Genomic DNA, 24,341 nt, shown 5'->3' with positions numbered 1-24,341 from the left:
ATGTGAAAAAATTGGTTTGCGGCCGCGAAAAAGAGTTGCAGAACTCGAAAAACCTAGATAGAAGACGAAACCAAAATTACAATTATGCCCTTTTAAAAACAAAAAAAAATAACAAAAATTGGAAGCATAATGGTTCGAACCCACGTACTTTGGGCAACAAGTGGATCTGTTTCCACCAGACCACAAGAGTTTGTTAACGTTGTATGCGTTAATAAAGTAATTTATATACTATCAAGACCGTTAACAAAAGTGGCCAATAGTTAATGTTGAGGACAAACCATGACAGGTAAATGCAAGAATAACTGATTTTTCAAACTTATACAAATGCAAGAACAATAACAAATAAAAATAATTGAAAGGAAGTAGACTTCTAAACTTCTTTAGAAGTCTGCAAAAATAGTTAAATCAAATAAGAAAATTCATTACTTTGTAATTATAACACATAACAACGTCAAACTCATATAGATGCAACACAAAAAACAAATAAACATGTCAAAACAAGAAAATCATTTTTACAAGTAACAAATATTTCAAAAATGAATTTTTAAGAAAAATAATTAGGCAGACTTCTTATGCAGTCTGCTATGATATGCTAATACGTAACAACAAACTTCATCTACAGACTTCTTTAGAAGTCTGCTTAGATGTGCTAATTACCTTTCAAACCAAAAAAAATTATAACTTTATAATTATAACACATAAACACATCAAACTCATACAGGTGCAAGAATCATATATAAAATGCATTTACAATTTAAAATTAAAAAAAAAACATTACAAATACTTTATAAAATACATTTTAAAATTTAAAAAAATACAGACATCCGTTCAAAATCCGCCGGGGAAATTTCACGTTGAAGTCTTCTAAAAAGAAAATGTTATTTTTGCATTTGACCAAATATTTGACTTTTCGTAATAGACTTCTTTTTGCAGTCTGCGAGAAGAAAATGTTATTTTTACAATTGACTAAAAGTTTGACTTTTAGAGCAGACTTTTTAAGAAGTCTGTTATAGTAAAGAAGTCTGTTTATGAAGTCTACTCTACATAAGAAGTCTACTCAAGGTTATTTTTGCAATTGACCAAAATGTTGACTTTCGAAGCAGACTGTTAAAGAAGTCTGCGGAGGTCAGATTTGCAGTTGACCGAATTTTAATTAAATAAATAGCAGACTAAGAAGTCTGCTATTTATTTTTTGTAGCAGACTTAATTGAAGTCTGCTATAAAAATCAAAAGTGGTCAAAATTTTGGTCAATTGCAAAAATAATCTCTCGAGTCAAATTACGAAATAGCAGACTTCTAAAAATAACTTTTTCTTCTCGCAGACTGCAAAAGAAGTCTACATGATTTTTTTTGTTTACAAAGGACAATTCGCAGACTTCTTTTGAAGTCTGCTTACACAAATATTAAAAAAAAAGTCAATTGCAAATCTAACCTCTGCGTTGACTAGCAGACTGAAAAAGAAGTCTGCTTTCGCGAAACAAAGCTAAATGTTAAAGAAAATGAAGTAGATGTTTACCTACTTCCAATTTAAACTCGATTAATTTTGACAAACACCCATAATTTTGTATAGCACCGATAACAAACTAGCTAAGTCATTGTTATGCAAGAATCTCCAAAAATAGATGATTTATGAAATTGGAATTTATAAAAATGAGCATGAAAGAGTTTTTTAGATGAAATTGGAGAGAAATTTGTAGGTAAAATGAAGTTATAAGCGAAACAATAAGCATTTAGAGCTTCAAAATTGGTTGGGCAAACATTTAGAGCTTCAAAACTGGTTGGTAATGGTGGTTGGCAAAATTGAAGAATATAGCATTTTCGTAAATAAATGATATATTTTAGGATGGTTGTGTCTTTTTAGTATTTTTAAGAAAAAACAAAATTTAAAAACATAATGGCATTTTTGTGAATATATGTGGTTGTAAGGAGATATTAGGGAAAAAATGACATTTATATTTATCAAAGAGAGAGAAAAAGAGGTTATTTTTGCATTTGACTTCAAATTGTCGGTTATTTTTATAAGTACCCCAATAAAACATTCAGTCGGCCACCATTACTTTAAATATTCTACAATATATATCGATGTAGAATTTTTCAATTAATATGGGCATTCTACGAGTTGGAAGACGTTTGCAAGAATATTCTAAACAGTAGGATGTACGTAAAATATACAACACTACTACATCGTCCAATAAATTAATATAGTCGTTCAAAAATTTGTCTGTGGACGTAAATGTATCGATCTGACTTTTTTGGGTAACCAAATGATTGTTTATTTAAACAAAAAAAATATAATGTTTGTTTATAATTTGAGTGTGGACGTGAACAATAGATTGGTTGGGACATTCTCTTCGAGCCACCTAAAGCGAACCGAGGGGCAGCAGCCATCGCTAAAAGCGTAGTAGCAGAGCTTCGTCTCCCATCCTACGTTGCCCAAGGAAGCCCATTATAGCTGTTTTTTGGAGCTAGTCTTTTTAGTGCTTTCGACTCTATGGTTGATGGTCTCTGTTTTTCAGAGTAACTCTGTTTTTTCAGCTTCCCCTGCTTTAAGGGCCTTCTTAATGAAATTTAGATGACAAAAAAGGACATGAACAAGCAATAGATAGTGGAGACTAATTTAGTCAACAATGTTACAATGAATAAGTGCAGTAAAATATGTACTTAACTGAAGTATATAATACAGAAAATATGTACTAACGTGTAATTGTATATATATGTTATGGTTATTACATGCAGTCCAGGTTATCCAGTCGACTCTTCTCTAATCATTGAGAATAAGCAATTATTAGTCACTATCATTTTATGCTAATTATTAGCTACTTCCAACAGTGGAGAGTAGACTTCATATAAAATTATTTCAGCAATAACTAATCCCCTAAATTCACAGATTTAATATTTCATCTTAAATTATGATACTTGCTTATGCATATGAGTATGTGAACATGTCAGAAGACCACTTATCAACTAAATATGCTACTAATTGAGAAAAATGTAAGTTCGTTTAGTATATCAAGTGCTCATACAGAAAATATCCATATTGCATCAAAAAAAAAAAAGTATCTATAAAATGTAATTAAACTTGTTTGAAAAAGAGAGTAGTAGAAACTGACATATATTCTCATTAGTTTATGCTGTTGATCCATTTTCACTGGCATGTAAATTAGACATACACCTATATTGTGAGTAGAAGTATACATTCATGTTTCGCTTCAGCTTTTTATATGAAAACTGTTCAAAATTAATCTAAGTTTTCATTTCAAAAAATATTCCTCTAACATATTAATTTTTGTCTTAGTTACCAGATTACCCACTTTTTAGTATTCGCAATGTTAGTCTAATCGGATTAATCAATATAGATATTAAATAGAAACATTGTTACTGATTAGCAATCTGAAAAGTCGTGGAAATACGATGAGCTGCACTTGTTGATTTCTTGTTACTTAATAATATTATTCTTTACGTGAAGGTGCTCTTCACATCATGCAAGTATGAACAAATCAGCATATACTTCATAATACATACACACGCCAACATGTGTAAACTATATTATTATATCTTGAAATTGTAGTTTATACACAAGTTAGACTTTCTATTCACAAGTTTTTTTTAGATAAAATAACAGTTATTTATAATTCATGCGAATATGCATGATTCTAGAAAACGTAACAATGATACGAACATATATACATTATATATATACATATATCACCTTACTTATGGCTCTAATCTAACATAAATTATTAATTAGCAATATTAATTGAATTTACCGCATTTACATGTATCTATACACTACACACAAGAATGAAACGAGATGCTGATTAAATTTCTACTTGGTTGATATTTATGTTTGGTTATTTCGAAATTCTCTTCAATTTACACATTTTCAATTTAGTTTCAACTAAGAGACTTGGTCATTATTAAGTTATACTTTTCCCAATTATTGTCTCAAATCTGCATTAATAAGTCGTCGAACTCTTAGGACATAATATTAGTTGGACTTAAGTTTTTTTTTCTTTGGTGTGTGTGTGTCAATTTTAGAAATTAATTAGAAGATTTTATTTATTCATGTAACAAACATGTACGCATACGTATTAACTAGAAATATATGCCAAATAATTTATTTATTTTTCTTAAAAAAAAAGAAGAAGATGGAGTGGAGTAATGGTAGAGAGAGACGAAGGGAGAGCCGTAGATTCCGTGAGAGCCAGGCTTGCACTATCATTAATCTACACATTCGTTCACCCAAAGTAATCTCTTGGCCTCTTACTTCCATTTTAGTTTTCTTTTTTTGCTCTTAAAATTATTTAATATTTTATCCGCGATGGCAAAACTAGAAGATCAGATAACAAGAATTGTAGTATATAGCTGATAAAAATAGCGTGTCGTCTAGTTAATATTCGATCGTTATTTGTATCAGTCACAGTTATAACAAAAGAAAATATTGAGTTAATTGTTAGATCCGGATTATTAAAAAACATTCATTTTTATCAGTTTCGACAACCGGATGATTCAACCACATGTAATTATTTAAAATAAATATTGATAAATAAAATAAATAAAGCCACATGTGATTCTTTCGACAGAACTAATCCAAGAATAAGTTTGTTATACAGAGTAAAAGAAAGGGATAATGAAGAGACAAATAACACATTACTCAAGTAATTGTCTAAATTTATACATTGTTGGTTCTCTATCTCTCTCTCTCTCTCTCCTCTCTCTAGCTCTTGTGTATTGTGATGAGTTTGCCAAGTTGGGAAAATTGTAATAGAGACAATAACAGAAGTACTAAAATTTAAGAGGCTGCAAAAAGACAAGTCCAACATATTCCACACACTTGAGAATGTGGTGTCTCTCTTTGACTCCTCTCCCTAAATCACTCTCTATTTATGTATGCATCTCTCCAATCCACACACACATATGTCTCTCTTAACACACACATACATGTTTATATATAAGCAAATAATGCAATCCCTGCTCATCCTCCATCTTCAAATCGAATTCTCTCTGATGAATTCATCTTCTTTTTCAATTGATCAATTCCACTTTTTCTCTCTTTATCTCTTGAATCCCTCTATATAGAGCCAATGGAAATAGCTGAGGAGGCGATATCGGCCGCTAAGGAGCAATCATCATCGATCCTTAAAGGAAAACGCACTAAGCGGCAGCGTCCGCTTTCCCCAATCCCTTTCTCTATCGTCCCTCCTATGTCTTCGCAAGAACCAGATGTCGAAGAAGAGTCCACTAGTCTTGTTTCCAAGGACAAGTGTCTCAATGATGAGATGATCAACAACAACAACAAGAATGATAACAACATTTTGATCAATGGTGTGACATCTTCATCTTCTGCCTCTTCGTCTTCTAACAACAATGAGACGTTAAAGGCCGCGGCTGACGAGGAAGACCAAGATATGGCTAATTGTTTGATCCTCCTCGCCCAAGGTCACCACAACCATCAACAACCACAACAACAAACAAGACAACTTATGATCAGTTACCAAGAATCCGGTAACAACAACAACAATGCGTATAGATCTAGCAGCAGGAGGTTTCTAGAGACATCTTCATCTAACGGGACCACGACGAACGGCGGTGGAGGAAGAGCCGGTTACTATGTTTACCAATGCAAAACATGTGACCGGACTTTTCCTTCTTTCCAAGCTCTTGGTGGCCATAGAGCCAGCCACAAGAAGCCTAAAGCCGCCGCGGGTCTTCATGACCTCAAGAAGTCTATCTACGACGACGCCGTTTCTCTTCAACTCAACAAAGTCCTCACCACAACTCCTAACAACAATAATAACCATAGATCGCTTGTGGTATACGGCAAAGCGAGTAATAATAAGGTCCATGAATGTGGGATATGTGGAGCCGAATTCACATCCGGACAAGCCTTAGGTGGTCACATGAGACGTCATAGAGGCGCAGTGGTGGCCGCAGCAGCCGCTTCTACCGCAACAGTAGCGGTTGCGGCTACTGCAAACACGGCTTTGTCATTGTCACCTATGTCGTTTGATCCGATGTCCGATGGTCCGGTTCAGGCTCCGGTTAAAAAAGCGAGGAGTGCGGTTGTGTCGTTAGATTTAGATCTGAATCTACCTGCCCCGGAAGATGAGAATCGAGTCAACGGATTAAGCTTTGCTTCAAAGCAAGAACACGAACAAGAACATGAACAAACACAACAGAAGACACAGAGAGAAGAACAAAAGTCTCTAGTTTTGTCTACTGCTCCTACATTGGTGGATTGCCATTACTGAATTAAAATTCAATAACCAAATTCGTTTATTGATTTTTATATTTTACGCTGAAATTGATGAACCATTTTTTTAAAAGAAATTACTGATTCCTTGCTTGTACAAGACTTGTAAGATTCCTTTTTTTTTTTCTTTGTTTACTTCATTTCAAAACAAAACTCCATACTATACAAATATATATACCTATTAGCCACACGGTTTTTCTTAATTTGTGTTCCTAGTCTATATGTGCAGATGCTATGTAATTACATCCAAGTTAATGTAAGTTCTTTTGGCTGGAAATTAATCCTGTAATAAGTATCATAGTCTCCATTTTATTCTCTTCTTTACCCCTAGTATTAAGAAAAAATATTATTCTAGCTAAGCATTTTGTACAACCCTTTTTCTTAATATTTGAAATTGACCTCTAATGATAATTGTTTAACGACTTATGTCAAGTTCATGTGTACTTTTAACTGATGAAGAATGTCTTTTTCGGAGAAAAAAAAAAATCCTCTAAAAAACAAAAGAAAGTAAAGTTCATGAAAAGAGCGTGACAAGTCCTTACTCGTTTTGTAAAACTTGCATTCTAACAGAATACAAGTGTTAGTGTTGACATTAAAAGAGAGTGAAAGACCAAAATACAGTATTACTATGCCCGTTTTGCTTTTATTTTCTTTATTATTGTCAAACTCGACCATGTACAATCAACATTACAACATCAAATGCAGTGATGCACCACTTTCTATGGATATATATAACACTAAAAACTAATCTGGTGTTAATTCTATTAAAAGTCACAAGATGGTTGCAAATTTAAAAAGAAATAGAATGTCGCAAATCATTGAAATATGCAACTACTTTTCGGAATTTCAATTCACAACACTTTTCTGAGTGTATTACATTTTTGCCTTCCGAAGACGGAATGCATGTTGTTTTAGTCTCAGTAGGAGAATCTGTCTGCCATTAAAATGGGCTACATATAACTAATGGGGCTACATATAACTAATGGGCTACAAATAACGAATGGGCTTTAACATTATTTTCTAAAAAGTCAGGCCCATAATTTAATCCCGAGGGTCGCCCATTCTTTTTTTTTGGGGGGTGGGGTGGGGGGGGGGGGAGGTAAGTATTAGGCTGAAAAAAGTTGTCTTGATATTTTAGCATTTTGTCCTTTTTTGGGGACAGTGGTGTCAGCACTGACAGCCTAAAATATATAGATAAAAAAATGTTTTATTTAATTTTTTACTTTACTGTTCTAAATGTATGTAATTATAAGAGGAGGATATTTTTCGTTTTCAAGTTTCAACTCTTTTTCGAATAGTTGAGAAACGGAGCAGAAACAAAATAATCAATTCCCTAGAGATTATCATTACAATAATGCTTCGTTCGCCCCGCGCTCTATACGTATAATTTTCAAAACATTTTCATCTAAATGCTGACAAAATATATAAATATCCATAGTTGTTAGATTTGAAATACGTTACTCTCATTTGTAGAAGTAATTTTCAGGCAATCAAAAGATTACAAATGGAGAAAAAATACATATGTGCGCTAAGTATATTATATATACATGCAATTTAAAAAAATAAATATATATATATATATAGATATTAACAACTTTTTCTCGTATATATATATAAACTTCGTTTAATAAAAAAGAAAAAGCAAATTTGAATAATTTATAAGAAACTAAGAACTAATCATAAAAAATTAGAGTTATCTTATGTAAAAGGGAAACTAAAAATATATAAGACTGATCAAACTTTAGTCCAAAAATTAGATCTGCAAATTGAAAGAAAATTGCATTACTAGAAGACAGAAGAAGAGAAGAAAATAAATGAAAATGAATAAAATATAAACAGAAAATTGGGAAGATGATGATTCGTGTGGACCAAGTCTCATCCCCTTTAGCTTGCCTTATTGGTAAAGTATCCTTCTGCAAGCAAACGTACCTGTCACTCCTTTTTTTCACCTTCTATTCTCTCATTAACATTTTTTTAAGGGTCAACTTCTCGTTAGCTTGTAACATTTAAACTAATTAGTATTACCAACATCACAATTTCTATTTACATCTTGTAATTGACAATATCTCTAATTACACCGTTAATTACTGTTTTACCCAAAAAGAAATGACATTATCCTAGTTAAAGAAAATTTATTAAATTAAGTGATTAGACAAAACTAGACAGTATTTTAAAGTTAAATATTTGAAACTAATCTCGAGGCATAAGGAACTAATTAGTATTTTTTTTTAAAAGCCCCAATATATCCAACGGAAGATATTGTTATTATTTTTTTTTTAAGATATTGGAATCCTGGTATGAGGAAAAAGGCAAATGTCAAAAATTGAATTTTTTTCTGATGAAAATAAAACCATTACATATCTTGCATATATATATTTTCCAAAAAATATAGTTTTCTTACAAAGGTTTTTTACTCTAATTAGTATCATTTAAAACTGCAGTATTTTATGATATAAGATATATATACAATGCATTTAGTATAAAAGGAATTTTTAATTCAGTGACCAAAATACTTTACAATTTAAAATGATTCAATATTGCACAAATTTTGTTTTTATAGTTAGAATTTGATAAATTAATGGTTTAGACACTTTTAAAAGAGTTGGTTCGTAATATATATAAAAATTACTTTTTCTGGATTTATTTAATTATTTTTTTAATTTTATCCATACAGATTAAAAACATATTAATTGTATTAGTTTTCTAATATAAAAATATCATTAATTATCTACTTAAATATAATTCAATCAATAATAAAACAAATTGTATAATAAAAGTAATTATAAAAATAAAAATTAATAAAGTTTTCATTGAAAATGGAAAATATAACTAATTTAAAATAAACAAAATTTTCTAAAACGATAATTAATATAAATCGGAGAGAATAATAAACTATTTTTGTTAAATATTTACTTTTCAGACCACCACGACAGTGTTGTTGCCTTTATACTACTGCATAAAACGACAAAATTATATGTAGTAACATTTTCAAGGGTTTTATTACTGCAACAAAAAGAGAAAAATAGTAGTAGTAATAATAATTAATTGGGAAAATGAAAAATGGAAATCAAATCGGAATAGCAATTGTTTCTTCTTCCATTAAAGAAATAAATTTCTTGCAATTGAAGGTACCTTTTAATCTTGGGCTTCTCTCTTTGGTTTTTCTCCATCAAAATCAAAGTCCCATTTGCCAACTTGTCTTGCTCCTAGAGTGGTGAGGTTTGGGGAAAACGAGATTTAGAAGAAACCCTATAACAACTACGGTCTTTGCTTTAATGGGTCGCGAATCTGTGGCTGCTCTGTCCTCGCCGCCGACGGCGACTGCTACGGGTACTGCTGCGGCGGCGACGTCGCTTGCTCCGGGCTTCCGATTTCATCCGACTGATGAGGAACTCGTGAGCTATTACTTGAAGCGGAAGGTTCAGAACAAACCCGTACGCTTCGATGCGATTGGGGAGGTCGATATCTACAAGCATGAGCCCTGGGATTTAGCAGGTCCGCTCGGTTACTGACTCTCTCTCTTCCTCTGTTTCATTTTGGGAATCTGTATGAACTGGTTTTTTTCTGTGAGAGTGAAATTTGTTGCTTGTGATTTGGGATTGTTTGTGGCCTGGGCTTCTTCGCTGGTTCGTCTTCTGACTCATTTCTGGGAGAAAGTTTTTTGCTTTCATGGGCGCCGATTCATTTTCTGGGATAATTTTGTTGCAGATTCTCTGTTAGTTCCCTTCGCTGTGTTTAGGCTGCAACACTGTCAAAAATTTACTTCCAATCGACGTATAAACTGGGCAAAATCTAGTTTTTTTTTTTTTTTTTTTCAGATTCCTTCAGAATTTCTTGCTATCTTGTGCTTCAGTTTTGTTTGCTTGTGTTTCAGGAAATGAAGTCTGTTGTTCTGTGATTGTTTTATCTGAAGTGTTGTGTTTAATGTTATTAAGCCCGGTTTCATTTTTTGTCATCTGGTGTGTTGTGTCTTTCAGATCCCCTAAGGATTTCTTGCTAACTTGTGCTCCACTTTAGTTTGCTTGTGTTTCAGGACATGAAGTTTTGTTGTTGTCTGTTTGGTTATCGGAAGTTTTGAGTTTAGTGTTATGAAGTCGGGTTTCATTTTTGTCATCTGGTGTGTTGTATTTCAGATTCCGTAAGGGATTTCTTGCTAACTTATGCTCCACTTTCGGTTGCTTGTGTTTCAGGACATGAAGTTTTCTTGTTGTGTGTATCTCAAGTTCTAAGTTTAGTGTTATTATGTCTGGTTTGATTTTCTCTTCTGCTGTGTTCCAGTGTTTTCGAGGTTGAAGACGAGGGACCAAGAGTGGTACTTCTTCAGCGCGTTAGATAAGAAGTATGGGAACGGTGCTAGAATGAACCGAGCAACTAACAAAGGATACTGGAAAGCAACAGGAAAGGACAGAGAAATCCGCCGTGACATTCAGTTGCTCGGTATGAAAAAGACGCTTGTTTTCCACAGCGGGCGTGCCCCAGACGGGCTCCGGACCAATTGGGTCATGCACGAGTATCGCCTCGTGGAATATGAAACCGAGAAAAATGGAAACCTGGTGGTATAGTTTTGTCCCAAAACAGTTACTTACTTTCGGATTGGTATATTGTCAAAAGAATCCCAAGTTAACATCCTGTCTTAAGTCTTAACTCAATCCTTTGTCTGGGTGTGCAGCAAGATGCGTATGTGTTGTGCAGAGTGTTCCACAAGAATAACATTGGGCCACCAAGTGGGAACAGATATGCGCCGTTCATGGAAGAGGAATGGGCTGATGATGAAGGAGCTCTGATCCCTGGAGTGGACGTTAGGGCCAGGGTTGAACCATTACGACTTGCCAATGGAAACAATCACATGGACGAGGTTTGTGCTTCCTTGATAACCCAGAAGCTGATTAGTTTCATTTCAGTATTTCTTATATGCAAAATCTCTGTGATGAAGCGTACTGAAGGATTTGTTGTGTTGTGGTGAACATTTCAGTTTATCTTCATCTGAAACGTAGATCAACGCATTTGGTTCCCAGATATTTTATTTGTGGCTTCTGGAGTTCACATAACTTGAAATTTGTGGTAGGAAACCCAGCCAGGAACCAAGGACCTCATTAACATCAACGAGCCACCAAATGAGACTACTCCAATGGACCATCAGAATCATGATGAGAATAACCAATGTAATGAAGGTGAGGAAGCACCCAAACGTGAGCACGCAGATGAAGAGGATCGTCCTCCTCCTTTATGCGTTCTCAACAAAGAAGCTCCGCTACCTCTACTCCAATACAAACGCAGACGCCAGAACGAGTCTAACAACAACTCAAGCATGACCACACTGGAACACTGTTCGTCCACAACAACAACCGTCGACAACACACCAACCTTGGTCTCATCATCTGCTGCTGCTGCCACCAACACGGCCATCTCTGCATTGCTTGAGTTCTCTCTCATGGGTATCTCCGACAAGAAAGAAAACCCGCAGCAGCCATTATTACGTCCTCACAAGGAAGCTTCTCCTCCTACTCCACTTGCATCTCCAGAAGAGAAGCTCAATGATCTCCAGAAAGAGATTCATCAGATGTCTGTTGAGAGAGAAACTTTCAAGCTTGAGATGATGAGTGCAGAGGCTATGATCAGCATTCTCCAGTCAAGGATCGATGCACTGCGCCAGGAGAACGATGAGCTGAGGAAGAACAACGCCAAGGGACAAGAAATGCTCTAAAACCATCTCTCCAGATTTCTTCTTCTTCTTTGCCTTTTAGAGCTGTAATCTCCCCCCAGTATTATGAGCTTTCTAGTTTCTATGTAGCTTCTTCGATTGAAAACCGGTCCCGGTGCTTTCTTATCTTTCCTTTTTTTTTTCTGATGTTTATGCATCTTTTGAAATCAATTTCAGGTTGCTCCATTGTCATATATTGTCATCTAGTCTTTCTGTCGTATATTGTCATCTAGTCTTTCTGTCAAGAACACTATTTAATTTGTCTAAGGAATGTTCAATCTCCCTGATTTACCGTTATTATAAATAGTGGTCTGCTTTTAGGACATAATTGTCGTTTCAATTTGCCTTGAAGCTGTAATCTTACTGATTATGAATTATGAGCTCTTTCATAATTCATATGTTTTCCGTCTCCATGAGAAATGAGAAGAGAGCTTCTTACGTCTCCTCGTGATTAATGATAGGTCATCGTGATTAATGATAGGTCAGGATATAACCGTGATTTAACAATTTGGATAGCGTTACGATTTACTTATTAATGTAGTTCCCGTCAACGACGTTAGAAGACTTTTGTTAGACGTAATTTGCAATTATTTTAAAAAGCAAAAAGGTTTGGTACGATAAGGCCTCCACTTTTTCAAATAATATATATGTATACTTCAATTCAATTTCTTTTAAACAAGTTATTTGCTAAAGAAATTAATTAAAAAGGGAAATACTGTATATAAACTTGAGCTAAACAACTATCTCAACAAATTCGGATTAAAATCTTGTCCCAAATTTTGTTTTGTCTATCCAATAGATGTTGTTCAAACATTGTCACAACACCCTCAATATATAAATACTTTCTTGGACACAGTTAGATAGAGATATTGAAAGCAAAACACAAGTAAACTTTCACTTATAACTTTTCAACAATTGCTTAGTTCCCATTGGTTCGTGGTCCTCTTTTTCTTAGTTTTTCAGAATTCTAAAATCTTTATTTCTATATAATATTTAATTTGTTTTTATATGTTTTATTATTCGATATGATCGGTGATGGATTATTGACAAAAACCTCATTAATTTCTTTATAGACTTAGTGATGGGTGGCTATGAGTGGACCACTACTTAGCCTGGCCGTATTTACTTGGCGGTTTGGCTAGCCATAATGGAGCCAATGATATAGACCATAAATTATCTGATTTGCAGCTGCAGAACCCATGTAAGAATATGTTTTTTTGGTGCATCTTATTATCAAAGCTTAATCTACAAGCTTCTAAGATTATTGTACAAAAATTATCTTATTCTTTTAGTTTATTTTAATTTTTAAAAACACCTTTTCATTTTGGGTATACATATGTTTCAAAAAAGAAATATTATCAGAGTACATTTTTTGTACAAACGTATTAATTTTGGAATGGTTTTATATTGTAATAATGGGATTTCATAGGGTTTTATTAAATTGGGTGGATTTTTGATTTATGTTATACGGAATTTGTCTATGTTTAGCATTTTGTTTCAAAATTTATTGTTTGTGTATCTCATTTACGAGTTTGTGCGTCTATTATAGCTTGTGATTTGAGATTTCTGTGGTTTTAGCTTCTTTGCGGGCTTTAGTCTTCTGATTTAATTCCCGAAAAATGGTTTATCTTTATGGGCTCAGATTCATTTCTGGAAAAGTTTCTTTGCAGAATTACCTCTTAGACTGTAATTCTACTTTAGGAGATGAAAGATTGTAAAATTACTTTGAGACCACAAGACACGACAGCATTCTTTCATTTCTTTCATTTTATTACATAATACGACAAAACCTATGCAGTAACATTTGCTAGGGTTTATTATTGCAACACTCTTAAAAAAAAGAAAAAATGAGAACAATCCAATTCAATTGCAATCCGAAATTTTGTTTTTAAGCCTTCTGAGAAAAGCAAAAAGAAATAAATTTCTTGCAATTGAAGGTACCTTTAATCTTGGGCTTCCTCTCTTTTGGTTTCTTTCTCCATCATATCAAAAAAACCCATTTTCCCAACATTTCTCTGTTGGGTGTTCGTCTGGTGAGGTTTGGGGAAAGAGAGATTTAGAAGAAACCCTAGAACAAGTACGGTCTTTGCTTTAATGGGTCGCGAATCTGTGGCTGCTCTGTCCTCGCCGCCATCAGCGACTGCTCCGAGTACTGCGGCGGCGACGGCGCTTGCTCCTGGCTTCCGATTTCATCCGACTGATGAGGAACTTGTGAGCTATTACTTGAAGCGAAAGGTTCTGAGCAAACCCGTACGTTTCGATGCGATTGGGGAGGTCGATATTTACAAGCATGAGCCCTGGGATTTAGCAGGTCTGCTCAGTTACTGTATCTTTCTCTTTCATTTTGGGTATCTGTATGAATTGGGTTTTTTCTGTGAGAGTGAAATTTGTTGCTTGTGATTGTTCGTGGCCTGGGCTTCTTCGCTTGTTCGTCTTCTGACTCAATTCTGGGAGAAAGGTTTTTGCTTTGATGGGCGCCGATTCATTTTCTGGGATGATTTTGTTGCAGATTCTCTGTTAGTTCCCTTCGCTATGTTTAGGCTCAAAGAATTACTTCCAATCGACTTATTAACTTGGCAAAATCTAGTTTTTTTTTTCATCCAGATTCCTTAAGAATTTCCTGCTATCTTGTGCTTCAGTTTTGTTTGCTTGTGTTTCAGGAAATGAAGTCTGTTGTTCTGCGATTGGTTTATCTGAAGTGCTGTGTTTAATGTTATTAAGTCCGGTTTCATTTTTTGTCATTTGGTGTGTTGTGTCTTTCAGCTCCCCTAAGGATTTCTTGCTAACTTGTGCTCCACTTTAGTTTGCTTGTGTTTCAGGACATGAAGTTTCTTGTTGTGTGTATCTCAAGTTCTAAGTTTAGTGTTATTATGCCTAGTTTGATTTTCTCTTCTGCTGTGTTCCAGTGTTTTCGAGGTTGAAGACGAGGGACCAAGAGTGGTACTTCTTCAGTGCGTTAGATAAGAAGTATGGGAACGGTGCTAGAATGAACCGAGCAACTAACAAAGGATACTGGAAAGCAACAGGAAAGGACAGAGAAATCCGCCGTGACATTCAGTTGCTCGGTATGAAAAAGACGCTTGTTTTCCACAGCGGGCGTGCCCCAGACGGGCTCCGGACCAATTGGGTCATGCACGAGTATCGCCTCGTGGAATATGAAACCGAGAAAAATGGAAACCTGGTGGTATAGTTTTGTCCCAAAACAGTTACTTACTTTCGGATTGGTATATTGTCAAAAGAATCCCAAGTTAACATCCTGTCTTAAGTCTTAACTCAATCCTTTGTCTGGGTGTGCAGCAAGATGCGTATGTGTTGTGCAGAGTGTTCCACAAGAATAACATTGGGCCACCAAGTGGGAACAGATATGCGCCGTTCATGGAAGAGGAATGGGCTGATGATGAAGGAGCTCTGATTCCTGGAGTGGACGTTAGGCTCAGGGTTGAACCGCTACCACTAGCCAATGGAAACAATCACATGGACGAGGTTTGTGCTTCCTTAGTAACCCAGAAACTGATTAGTTTCATTTCAGTATTTCTTATGTGCAAAATCTCTGTGATGAAACCACCTTAAAAATGGACTAGTCTATTGATGAACCAATCTACTACTTCAGTTTTTATTAAATGCAAGTGTCAAAATTTCTTATATGCAAGAACTTCTTGTTGAAGTGAAGCTTCTCTACGTACTATTTCAGTTGGCTGAGTTACATGAACTTCGAGTCTGTAACCAACACTTGTAGAAATCCACCTTAAAGATTTATCTGATGAGTTACCTCTCTTGGTTCACAAGATATCTAAATTTCTTAGGTCCTTTTTTTGGGATGGATTTATTCACAATCGTTTTCATTACAAGATCGTTTAAACTTAGTATCCTCGTTTGAGCAGCGCTTGCCATTTTGCATCATATGAACTCACTTAATCGATAAATGAATGTTGATCAAAATGAAAAAGATTTGTTGTGTTTTGGTGAAAGTTCAGTTATGATCTTCATCTGTTAAGTTGGCTTAAGCATTTGGTTTCAGTTATGAAGCATTTGGTTTCAGTTATTGGTGCCTTCTGGGGCTCATATAACTGTACTCTCTCTGAATTTCAGTCAGCAAGCAAGGCTCTCATTAACATCAACGAGACACCAAGAGATGCTACTCCAATGGATGTCGAAATTAACCATCAGAATCATGATGAGAAAGCCATCATTCCGCAGGAGAATAACAACAATAAGCATAATGATGAAGTTGAGGAAGCACTCAAACGTGAGCATGCAGAAGAAGAAGATGACCGTCCTCCTCCTTTATGCGTTCTCAACAAAGAAGCTCCGCTACCTCTACTCCAATACAAACGCAGACGCCAGAACGAGTCCAATAACAACTCAAGCAGGACCACACAGGACCACTGTTCGTCCACAACAACAACCGTCGACAACACACCAACCTTAATCTCATCATCTGCTGCTGCTGCCACCAACACGGCCATCTCTGCATTGCTTGAGTTCTCTCTCATGGGTATCTCCGACAAGAAAGAAAACCCGCAGCAGCCATTATTACGTCCTCACAAGGAAGCTTCTCCTCCTACTCCACTTGCATCTCCCGAAGAGAAGCTTAATGATCTCCAGAAAGAGATTCACCAGATGTCTGTTGAGAGAGAAACTTTCAAGCTTGAGATGATGAGTGCAGAGGCTATGATCAGCATTCTCCAGTCAAGGATCGATGCACTGCGCCAGGAGAATGATGAGCTGAGGAAGAACAACGCCAAGGGACAAGAAATGCTCTAAAACCATCTCTCCAGGTTCCTTCTTCTTTGTTGCCTTGTAGCTGTAAACTTCACCTCTGTTGTAAAATTAGGATAAAACGGATCGCAGCCGCTGAGCTGTGTGTTTTTATTTATGTCTGTCTTTTGGATGTTTATGCATCTTTTGAGAACATTTTCAGGTTGCTCCACTGTCATATATCATCATCTTTATCTTTTTTTTTGTCCACGTATTATCATCTTAATCTTCGGACAAGAACGCTCTTTGATCGTCTCAAGAATTTTTAGTGAGGGAAAAAAAAAAATGTTTAGCAAAACCGATATTAGTGATCAGGTCTGAGGGCATAATAGTCTTTCACAAGAAGATTATCCCTCCTTACGAGACCTTTTAGTAAATTGACCAAAAAATAAATCTGTGTAGTAAGTTGACCCAAAAATAAATATCCGTGTCATGAATAATTCCGGTATAGATTACGAATGTGGTTGCATCAGCACGTTTGAAGACTTTTGTTACAAGTAAATTTGTAATTATTTAAATAACCAAAAAGTTTTTTGGCACGATATAATTGAAGTTGGATTCCGGTTTTCAAACAAATAAGATTTTCATATTTTGGGTTTATTATTTATATGGAATTCCTCCCTCTAATATGATTCAACCCAATGAAATTTAAATTTTTTTATTTATCTACAATTACAAAAGTGGATAAAATATATATAACCTCAACAAATTCCAGAGAAAAAAATCTAAGATTATTTAAAGTCTTTTCCTACGTGTCGTTGCAGAAGAGATTGTCACCCAAAAACTATCACAGCATGTCACTTTATGTTCTCTTGGCACACTTTACTGATATTAAAACCTCAAAGCCTAAAAATTTCACTTACATATTTTCCGCGGTAGCTTAGTCCCGTTGGTTTCGTCGTCAATCTCTCGTTCTCCGATTTGCTGCTATTTCTTATTTTTTTCTTTCTAAAACCCCAATTTTTCCTATTACATCCGCTTCTTTCTTTCTTTTCCGATTCGACGACCCTGTCCTGCATTAAGGAGAATAATTTTATTCAACCTTTGTATTTGCGTTTTTTTGGAATGTCTCGTGGCTCAGAGACGTCACTTGCTCCTGGGTTCCGTTTTCACCCAACGGAAGAAGAACTCGTTTGTTACTATCTGAAACGAAAGATCTGTAATAAACCCTTTAAATTCGATGCCATCTCGGTCACCGATGTCTACAAATCCGAGCCGTGGGATCTCCCAGGTCAGTTTCGATTTTGTTTCCTTCCTCTTGAATCAAGATTAGATCCGATGAATTGTGTTTAGGGAACGATCGTAAATGATACTTTTTTTATTTCAAAATAGACAAGTCGAAGCTGAAAAACAGAGACTTGGAGTGGTACTTCTTCAGTGTGCTTGATAAGAAGTATTCAAATGGATCGAAGACGAACCGTGCCACTGAGAAGGGATACTGGAAGACGACTGGGAAAGATCGGGAGATTCGTAATGGGTCAAGAGTCGTAGGGATGAAGAAGACTCTTGTTTATCACAAAGGTCGAGCTCCTCGTGGCGAAAGAACCAATTGGGTTATGCACGAGTATCGGTTGGTTGATGAAGACCTCGAGAAAGCTGGTGTTCAGCAAGTAAGATTTGTATGTTTAATCGTGTTTTGCCGACTTCTTATTACATGTCATGGGATTGACTTTTGTTTTGTTTTGTGTCTCTTGGGAATTGTGGAAAGGGTGCCTATGTGCTTTGTAGGATATTCCATAAGAGTGGAACAGGTCCTAAAAACGGAGAACAGTACGGTGCTCCGTTTCTTGAGGAGGAGTGGGAGGAGGAGGATGATATGACTTACGTTCCTGATCAAGCTCCTGCAAGTGAAGATCATGTTTATGTCGACGTGGATGATATTGTTCAGGTTTGTGGTCTAGTTTATGTCCTATTGCTTATCTTGATTCTTTAGGGTTACAGTAATCTATAGCAATTGGTGAAATGTTTGATACTGATCGATGAATGATAAGGAATAGTATATCAACATATTCCCTCTTAGGCTGTCTGTGATGTTTCTCCATTTCTGAAATCGAATTTTGCTCCTTGCAGAAGCCTCACAACCTTGTGGTCTATGACGCTGTTCCTATTCCGTTGGACTTTAATCTCGGGGAGTCCAGCGATAATGTTGAAACTAATTACTCAGACTCCGTAAACTATATTCAACCAGGAAACTGTGTGCACTCTAATGGCTACTTCGAACGACCAGCGGAGTTCTCTGAGGAAGAGCAGAAGTCTATCATCCGTGATGGTAGATTGTTTTCGGATGAAGAAAACGGCTGTGGTGTCAAGAACGAGAGCACAGAAAATTTGCAATCTTCTGACAACATCTTTGAGACTGATACATCACACTTCAATGATTTTCCGGTTGAGAGCAACTACTTTACCGGTGAGGCGTTTCTGGATCCGAGCAGTAATCTTCCGCAGAACGATGGTCTGTACCTGGAAACGAATGATCTCAGCAGTACTCAGCAAGATGGTTTCGACTTTGAAGATTATCTTACCTTCTTTGATGAGGACGATGAGAATGCTCAAAACTTGACTTTCGATCCTTCTCAACTGATGGGAACTGATGATGTTATTGCCGATCAAGAAGAGCCCCTTGAAAAGGTATAAACCCTTTATCATTTGACTTGTTTTAAGTTTCCTTTAACTTACCTTTCTAAACCAACAGGCCGAGACTGAGAAATTAGAAAAAGAGGAAAGCTCAGGAGGCAAACAATTGATGGGAGAAAAGGAAATGGATGCAGCATCTTGTATGAAACTAGTCGATGCAGATGCAACAGAGCTCGAGCCAGGTAAGAAAACAAAACCTTTTACCAGATTCAGAACTTGCCCCCATATGATAATAGTCCTCGCTTGTTCTGTTTAGCTGATGGATCAATTCCTAATAATGCAGATTACAAGGATCCGTTCCTCAAGAAGGCAAGCCACATGTTGGGCGCTATCCCCTCTCCGCCTGCATTTGCTTCTGAGTTCCCAACAAAGGATGCAGCTATCAGGCTACATGCAGCACAATCATCTGGTTCGGTTCATGTAACCGCAGGTCTGATCACAATATCAGACAGCTACATGGGCTGGTCATACCGCAAAAACGGGAATTTTGACTTAATCTTTTCTTTCGGGTTGGTCCAAGAGAATGGGATTGAGAAATCAGGAAATAGTTTAACAAGGGCAATGTTAATGTCCATGTGTTTCTGGTTCCTCGTACTTTCAGTTAGTTTCAAAGTAAGCACTTTGGTCTCTTCCCGGTGAGAAGTACCACTTTTAAAAAACAAGACCTTTGTATTTCTACACATAGGTTTAAATGCAGTGTTCCGCTGCTCAATGTTTTATTCTCTAATTCTATCCAATATATCATTTATATCACAATGCAAGATATATATAGTATACCTTTATAGTCTATGTTTTGGGGTTGTAATCCGATTCATGATGTGGATTTTTCCCCGCTATTATTGTTTTGTATATTATTTTCTCTTACAAACCAGCAAAAGATTTTCATATGTTGATCATCAGTTCTATATTTTTGCCTACTTAGTAATGTAAAAACAATAATAGCGGGGAAAAAAATGTTCACATCATGAATCGGAGCAATAAAGTCACTAGTTTTAATCTCCGCACACTAGGTTTCTCTTTTCTCAATAAATTCACAATTCACCAAGAACAATAACAGCTTTTCATTGCAGCTAACCATGTGAGAATGAATTTAAACCGCTAAAATAACATTGATTTCAGAAGGTTATAGAATATGGTTGCCATAGTTGTAAAACGGTGCAGTTAATACTATTGAACGATCATTTTTACATATTCATTCAGTTCAAATATTCACTTCACTCACTAAGAAGTGATCCTAGATATTTTTAACACATGTTTACATCTCTATATGATGTAACATTCAATCTATCTTACCTAAAAAATTTTCTTCTACAATGTTGTCAAATAACAATTTTTAACAATAATACAACTATTACCTCAAGAGAAAGCATACTACTGTATTTTCCTTTCAGAATATTTTTTGAAAATCTTGTTTTATTTAATAAAGAATTTATGAAGATCTCAAAAATTAGCCTTTTATTCATGTGAATATTATATTGTAACACATGGATATTACAATTTATAAATATAGAATCACCATATAAACACATTGGATATTACAATTATACATATAAAATTGACATACATATATCATATATGGTATTCGCTTCATAAATTAAATCTTTGGGTGTTTAAAAAAAATATTGATGACTGATTGATGATTTTGGCAATTTTTTCCTTCATAATTATCTAATATAATTATTAAATTATAAATGAGTCTAATATGACCAATGGGCACCTTGTCTCTCTTCAGCCTTCTCTCTTAAGAGGACTCCCTCTCTTGTGCCATATATAAACTGCCGATTCTCTTCTTCTTCAATCTCTTTCCGGATTTTTTTCTTCCTTAAATTTCGCAAGTTCATCGATTTGTTTTTAATTGCTAGTTTTTGTTTCTGCCCTTTTCGTTTCGCCATTGACGAAGTACTCGAAAAGGTATGTCTCGATAATTTGATAATCGTTTTCCGGTTAATTTCACAATTGATCCCGATTGTTTCGTAAATTTTCATCGGAATAATCCATATTTCTTTTCTCTTCTCTCAGCCTCAGGAAAGTGGAATTGGGGGATTTTCTGGCTGATAATTGAGTTTATTATGAATATCGGGTGAGATCAATTATAGGACAATTGGGTGCGGAATTTTGAATTGTTTGGGTCGAGATTTTGTGCTATCGTGATTTTTTTTTCTCCCGGAGAGCTCCTTGTGATTGGGTAATTGTGGTTTAGATTCTTAGTGTGATGAAGCTCTTGTGTGTCTTTTGTTAATTGGATTCGAAAAACAAAAAGAAAAGGGAATTGTGAGGGAACTGGGGGTTTCTTGAAGGTGTGAGGATGACTGATATTGATCCTCTTCAACAAAAGACGGAGTCTATGGATGCTGAGTTTGATCGAGGTTTTGAGGATTTCATGGACGATTGCATCTCATTTGAGTCGTGCAGCTCGGTTCACAACCCAGACAATGATGATCAAGAGGATGAACATCTTTTGAGGAGGAGAAGGAGGTCTGTGCTCGAAGGGGATGATATAGCTGAATCCTCTGCTGCGAGAAGGAGGCAGTCACGGATTCTTGGCCGTTGGGCTGCAAGGCAGGCTCAGGAGATGATTACCACCATTGAAAGGAGGAACCGCGAGTCCGAGCTTATTGCGATTGCTGGTTTGCACGCCGTCTCTACGCTCGACTCGTCTTTCCTTAGGGAGTCACAGTCTCCCTCTTCCAGGCGTCAGGCCGCTGCTACTGAGAGGCCTAGGACTCAAGCATCTGGGATTTTGCAGATGTGGAGAGACTTGGAAGATGAACATGTACTGAACAGGGCACGTGAGAGGATGAGACTGAGGCATAGAAATGCTGATTTGCCGGGCTCTAATGCGTCTGAGAGTCAGGTGAGTGAAAACAATGAGAGCCTGAGGGGTTCGAGTGAGAGTGAGAATGATTATGGGTCGTCTAGTAGAGAACAGTCTCCAGATCTTGGCGATGTTGAGAGTGAGAGGGTGAGACAAATTGCGCGTGGATGGACGGATAGTGGAATCAATAATCATTCATCTAATGCAAGACAGAGAGACGATAGTCGTAGAGGAGAATGGCTTGGTGATACTGAAAGAGAAAGAGTCAGAATTATCAGGGAATGGATGCAAATGACAAGTCAGCAGAGAGGAGCTCGTGCTAGTCGAAGAGAAGATCAACAATCTCTTAGTTCACAAGATGACAGGATTCATGAAAGTCCACAAGTTCAGAGGGTTCGTGAAGGGTTAGCCGTTGAGAATGAGGAAGGGCGAAGGGAGCATACTCGTAGAGATTTGCGGAGACTACGAGGAAGGCAAGCATTAGTTGATTTGCTAATGAGGACTGGAAGAGAGCGACAGCGGGAGCTCCAAGGTTTGTTGGAGCATCGTGCGGTCTCTGATTTTGCTCATCGTAACCGGATTCAGGTTTGCTTTTAGGAAATCATCTGGTCATCTTCCGTTTATTTTCACAAACGTTGATTGCATACTTATAAACAGGTTCTTTAGTTCCACATCGGTATAAGGGAAACAAACTAATGTCTTATAAGACCGAAATGCATGCTTTGGACCCAATTTCTATCATGTGGACTGCACATAGTACAATATATTAGCTGTAAAATTTAGAGTGCGCTAGAGTTTTCCTGTATGGTATGCTGGTTATGTTGCCAAAATTCTCGTTGCCCTTTAGTGGTGTTTGTACCCCTGATTGATAGAACCAAAGATGTGAGAAGGAATTTAAAGGTGTATTGTGCGCTAAGACTGGGCTACTAACCCCATAGATTAACGTAAATGATAGAACCTTAGGTCCTTGTAACCTGATACCTAACATTTGTACACTTTGCCACAGTCGCTTCTTAGAGGAAGATTCTTGCGGAACGAGACACCTGCAGTCGAAGTGAGAGCTCGTTCATCAATGGCAGCAAGTGAACTTCGCCAGCTAAGAGAAAGACATACAGTTTCTGGTTTGCGGTAAATATTTTTTTGTTCATTCCCGGTGAATGGTTAAAAATTTACCCATACTTGTCACATGCTCAGAATTGTGAAGTGTGGATATATTATATCCTTGCATCTCATTTACCTTCCCCCACTCATTAAACATATGCAGTTATGGTTGACTTTTAGCTTTCTTTCTGCTGACATAACTTTTTTGACATTTTGCTTGCCTCTAATTTCTCAATATTGATATTGATTGTCACAGGGAAGGAGTCCGTGACAGGCTAGAAAGCAACACTCATGGCGATAGCATCAATACTTCTAGGAATAACCAAAGGACTACTAATTCTGCTGAGGATTCTCAGCGGCTAACTGAGAGTTTTAATTCTTCTAGGCAGGAGAATGGTACCCCCCTCTTACCTATCGACTTGGGCAGGTCGGGAAGAAACCGGGAAAATGCAGATAGAAATTGGGAAGAAGATACCAGTCAAGAACGAGTTTGGCCTGAAGCTTTTACTACAGACGAGAGGCAAAATTCGCAGCAAGCAACATTAAGCCAGTTCAGTGAAAGGGCTAATGGTAGCACAGGTCATAACGGGCAAGAAAACTCAGTCAATGACCTGCACCACGATGGAATTGGGAATTCAGATGAAACTATAATAGTAGAAGCTCAGAGTGTAGGGCCTGCAGATAGCTCTAGACAATCTGATGGTAATTGGCCTGAGACACGGTTTGGGGCTCCAAGAAATCGTCGTGTAGTACCAATGAGAAGATTAAACAGGCTCCATCTACCTGATGACGATAATGTATACAGCATTGAACTTCGAGAGCTACTAAGCAGGTACAGAGATAGTGGATTCGTTTTGTCTATTTTCCCAGCATATATTTTGTTTGTTTAATGAAATTATTTTCCTTTCACACTTGTAGGAGAAGTGTTTCAAACCTCTTACGCAGTGGTTTTCGTGAAAATCTGGACCAACTGATACAGTCATATGTTGAGGAGGAGAGAGGGCTTGCTCACGTGACTGGGATTTGCAACAACAGACAGATCTCAGACATCGTACAGAGACAGGTTTTCTACAGGACGA

At 36.4% G+C, this 24,341-nt stretch overlaps 5 protein-coding genes across 7 annotated transcripts in view; all 5 read left to right on the top strand.

Moving 5' to 3' along the window:
- Nucleotides 1–5,084: 5,084 nt before the first annotated feature.
- LOC18023425 (zinc finger protein ZAT5) lies at nt 5,085–6,251 on the top strand. Its single transcript, XM_006407501.2, has one exon. The coding sequence runs from the start codon at nt 5,085–5,087 to the stop codon at nt 6,249–6,251; it is 1,167 nt and encodes a 388-aa protein (XP_006407564.1).
- Nucleotides 6,252–9,367: 3,116 nt separating this feature from the next.
- LOC18023424 (NAC domain containing protein 52) lies at nt 9,368–12,237 on the top strand. 3 transcript variants are annotated; one of them, XM_006407499.2, is made up of 4 exons: nt 9,368–9,748; nt 10,532–10,809; nt 10,923–11,108; nt 11,328–12,237. In XM_006407499.2, exons 1-4 carry the CDS (start codon nt 9,529–9,531, stop codon nt 11,955–11,957), a joined length of 1,314 nt encoding a protein of 437 aa, XP_006407562.1. In that variant the 5' UTR covers nt 9,368–9,528; the 3' UTR covers nt 11,958–12,237. The 3 variants fall into 3 exon arrangements, with proteins under 3 accessions (XP_006407562.1, XP_006407563.1, XP_024015722.1); XM_006407500.2 differs by having other exon boundaries at nt 11,319–12,234; XM_024159954.1 differs by lacking the exon at nt 11,328–12,237 and adding an exon at nt 11,226–11,283.
- Nucleotides 12,238–13,860: 1,623 nt separating this feature from the next.
- On the top strand, nt 13,861–16,884 carry LOC18023423 (NAC domain containing protein 50). Its single transcript, XM_006407498.2, has 4 exons — nt 13,861–14,265; nt 14,861–15,138; nt 15,252–15,437; nt 16,044–16,884. Exons 1-4 carry the CDS (start codon nt 14,049–14,051, stop codon nt 16,716–16,718), a joined length of 1,356 nt encoding a protein of 451 aa, XP_006407561.1. The 5' UTR covers nt 13,861–14,048; the 3' UTR covers nt 16,719–16,884.
- A 684-nt stretch (nt 16,885–17,568) lies between these two features.
- On the top strand, nt 17,569–20,201 carry LOC18023422 (NAC domain-containing protein 53). Its single transcript, XM_006407497.2, has 6 exons — nt 17,569–17,943; nt 18,045–18,322; nt 18,421–18,600; nt 18,783–19,340; nt 19,405–19,528; nt 19,630–20,201. Exons 1-6 carry the CDS (start codon nt 17,778–17,780, stop codon nt 19,983–19,985), a joined length of 1,662 nt encoding a protein of 553 aa, XP_006407560.1. The 5' UTR covers nt 17,569–17,777; the 3' UTR covers nt 19,986–20,201.
- An 871-nt stretch (nt 20,202–21,072) lies between these two features.
- The window catches only part of LOC18023421 (E3 ubiquitin-protein ligase LRSAM1), a 4,480-nt gene continuing 1,211 nt past the window's right edge, over nt 21,073–24,341 (top strand). Inside the window, exons 1-5 of the mRNA XM_006407496.2 lie at nt 21,073–21,257; nt 21,366–22,746; nt 23,168–23,289; nt 23,519–24,094; nt 24,181–24,325. Of these exons, the coding sequence (XP_006407559.2) occupies nt 21,652–22,746; nt 23,168–23,289; nt 23,519–24,094; nt 24,181–24,325 (1,938 nt within the window). The 5' untranslated portion in view covers nt 21,073–21,257; nt 21,366–21,651. The remainder of the gene's footprint in view (nt 21,258–21,365; nt 22,747–23,167; nt 23,290–23,518; nt 24,095–24,180; nt 24,326–24,341) is intronic.

This window comes from Eutrema salsugineum, unplaced genomic scaffold (genome assembly GCF_000478725.1).
Source record: "Eutrema salsugineum unplaced genomic scaffold, Eutsalg1_0 scaffold_13, whole genome shotgun sequence".
NCBI lineage: Eukaryota > Viridiplantae > Streptophyta > Magnoliopsida > Brassicales > Brassicaceae > Eutrema > Eutrema salsugineum.
Note: the sequence above shows the minus strand (reverse complement) of the source record. Positions and strands in the feature narration are given on the sequence as shown.

Bases quoted from the DNA above. Each gene is read 5' to 3' on its own strand.
- LOC18023425 (XM_006407501.2), top strand. From the start codon at position 5,085: ATGGAAATAGCTGAGGAGGCGATATCGGCCGCTAAGGAGCAATCATCA.
- LOC18023424 (XM_006407500.2), top strand. From the start codon at position 9,529: ATGGGTCGCGAATCTGTGGCTGCTCTGTCCTCGCCGCCGACGGCGACT. The intron at 9,749-10,531 runs GTCCGCTCGGTT...GCTGTGTTCCAG, and splicing joins TGAGCCCTGGGATTTAGCAG to TGTTTTCGAGGTTGAAGACG. The intron at 11,109-11,318 runs GTTTGTGCTTCC...AATTTGTGGTAG, and splicing joins GAAACAATCACATGGACGAG to GAAACCCAGCCAGGAACCAA.
- LOC18023423 (XM_006407498.2), top strand. From the start codon at position 14,049: ATGGGTCGCGAATCTGTGGCTGCTCTGTCCTCGCCGCCATCAGCGACT. The intron at 14,266-14,860 runs GTCTGCTCAGTT...GCTGTGTTCCAG, and splicing joins TGAGCCCTGGGATTTAGCAG to TGTTTTCGAGGTTGAAGACG. The intron at 15,139-15,251 runs GTATAGTTTTGT...CTGGGTGTGCAG, and splicing joins AGAAAAATGGAAACCTGGTG to CAAGATGCGTATGTGTTGTG.
- LOC18023422 (XM_006407497.2), top strand. From the start codon at position 17,778: ATGTCTCGTGGCTCAGAGACGTCACTTGCTCCTGGGTTCCGTTTTCAC. The intron at 19,341-19,404 runs GTATAAACCCTT...CTAAACCAACAG, and splicing joins AAGAAGAGCCCCTTGAAAAG to GCCGAGACTGAGAAATTAGA. The intron at 19,529-19,629 runs GTAAGAAAACAA...CTAATAATGCAG, and splicing joins TGCAACAGAGCTCGAGCCAG to ATTACAAGGATCCGTTCCTC.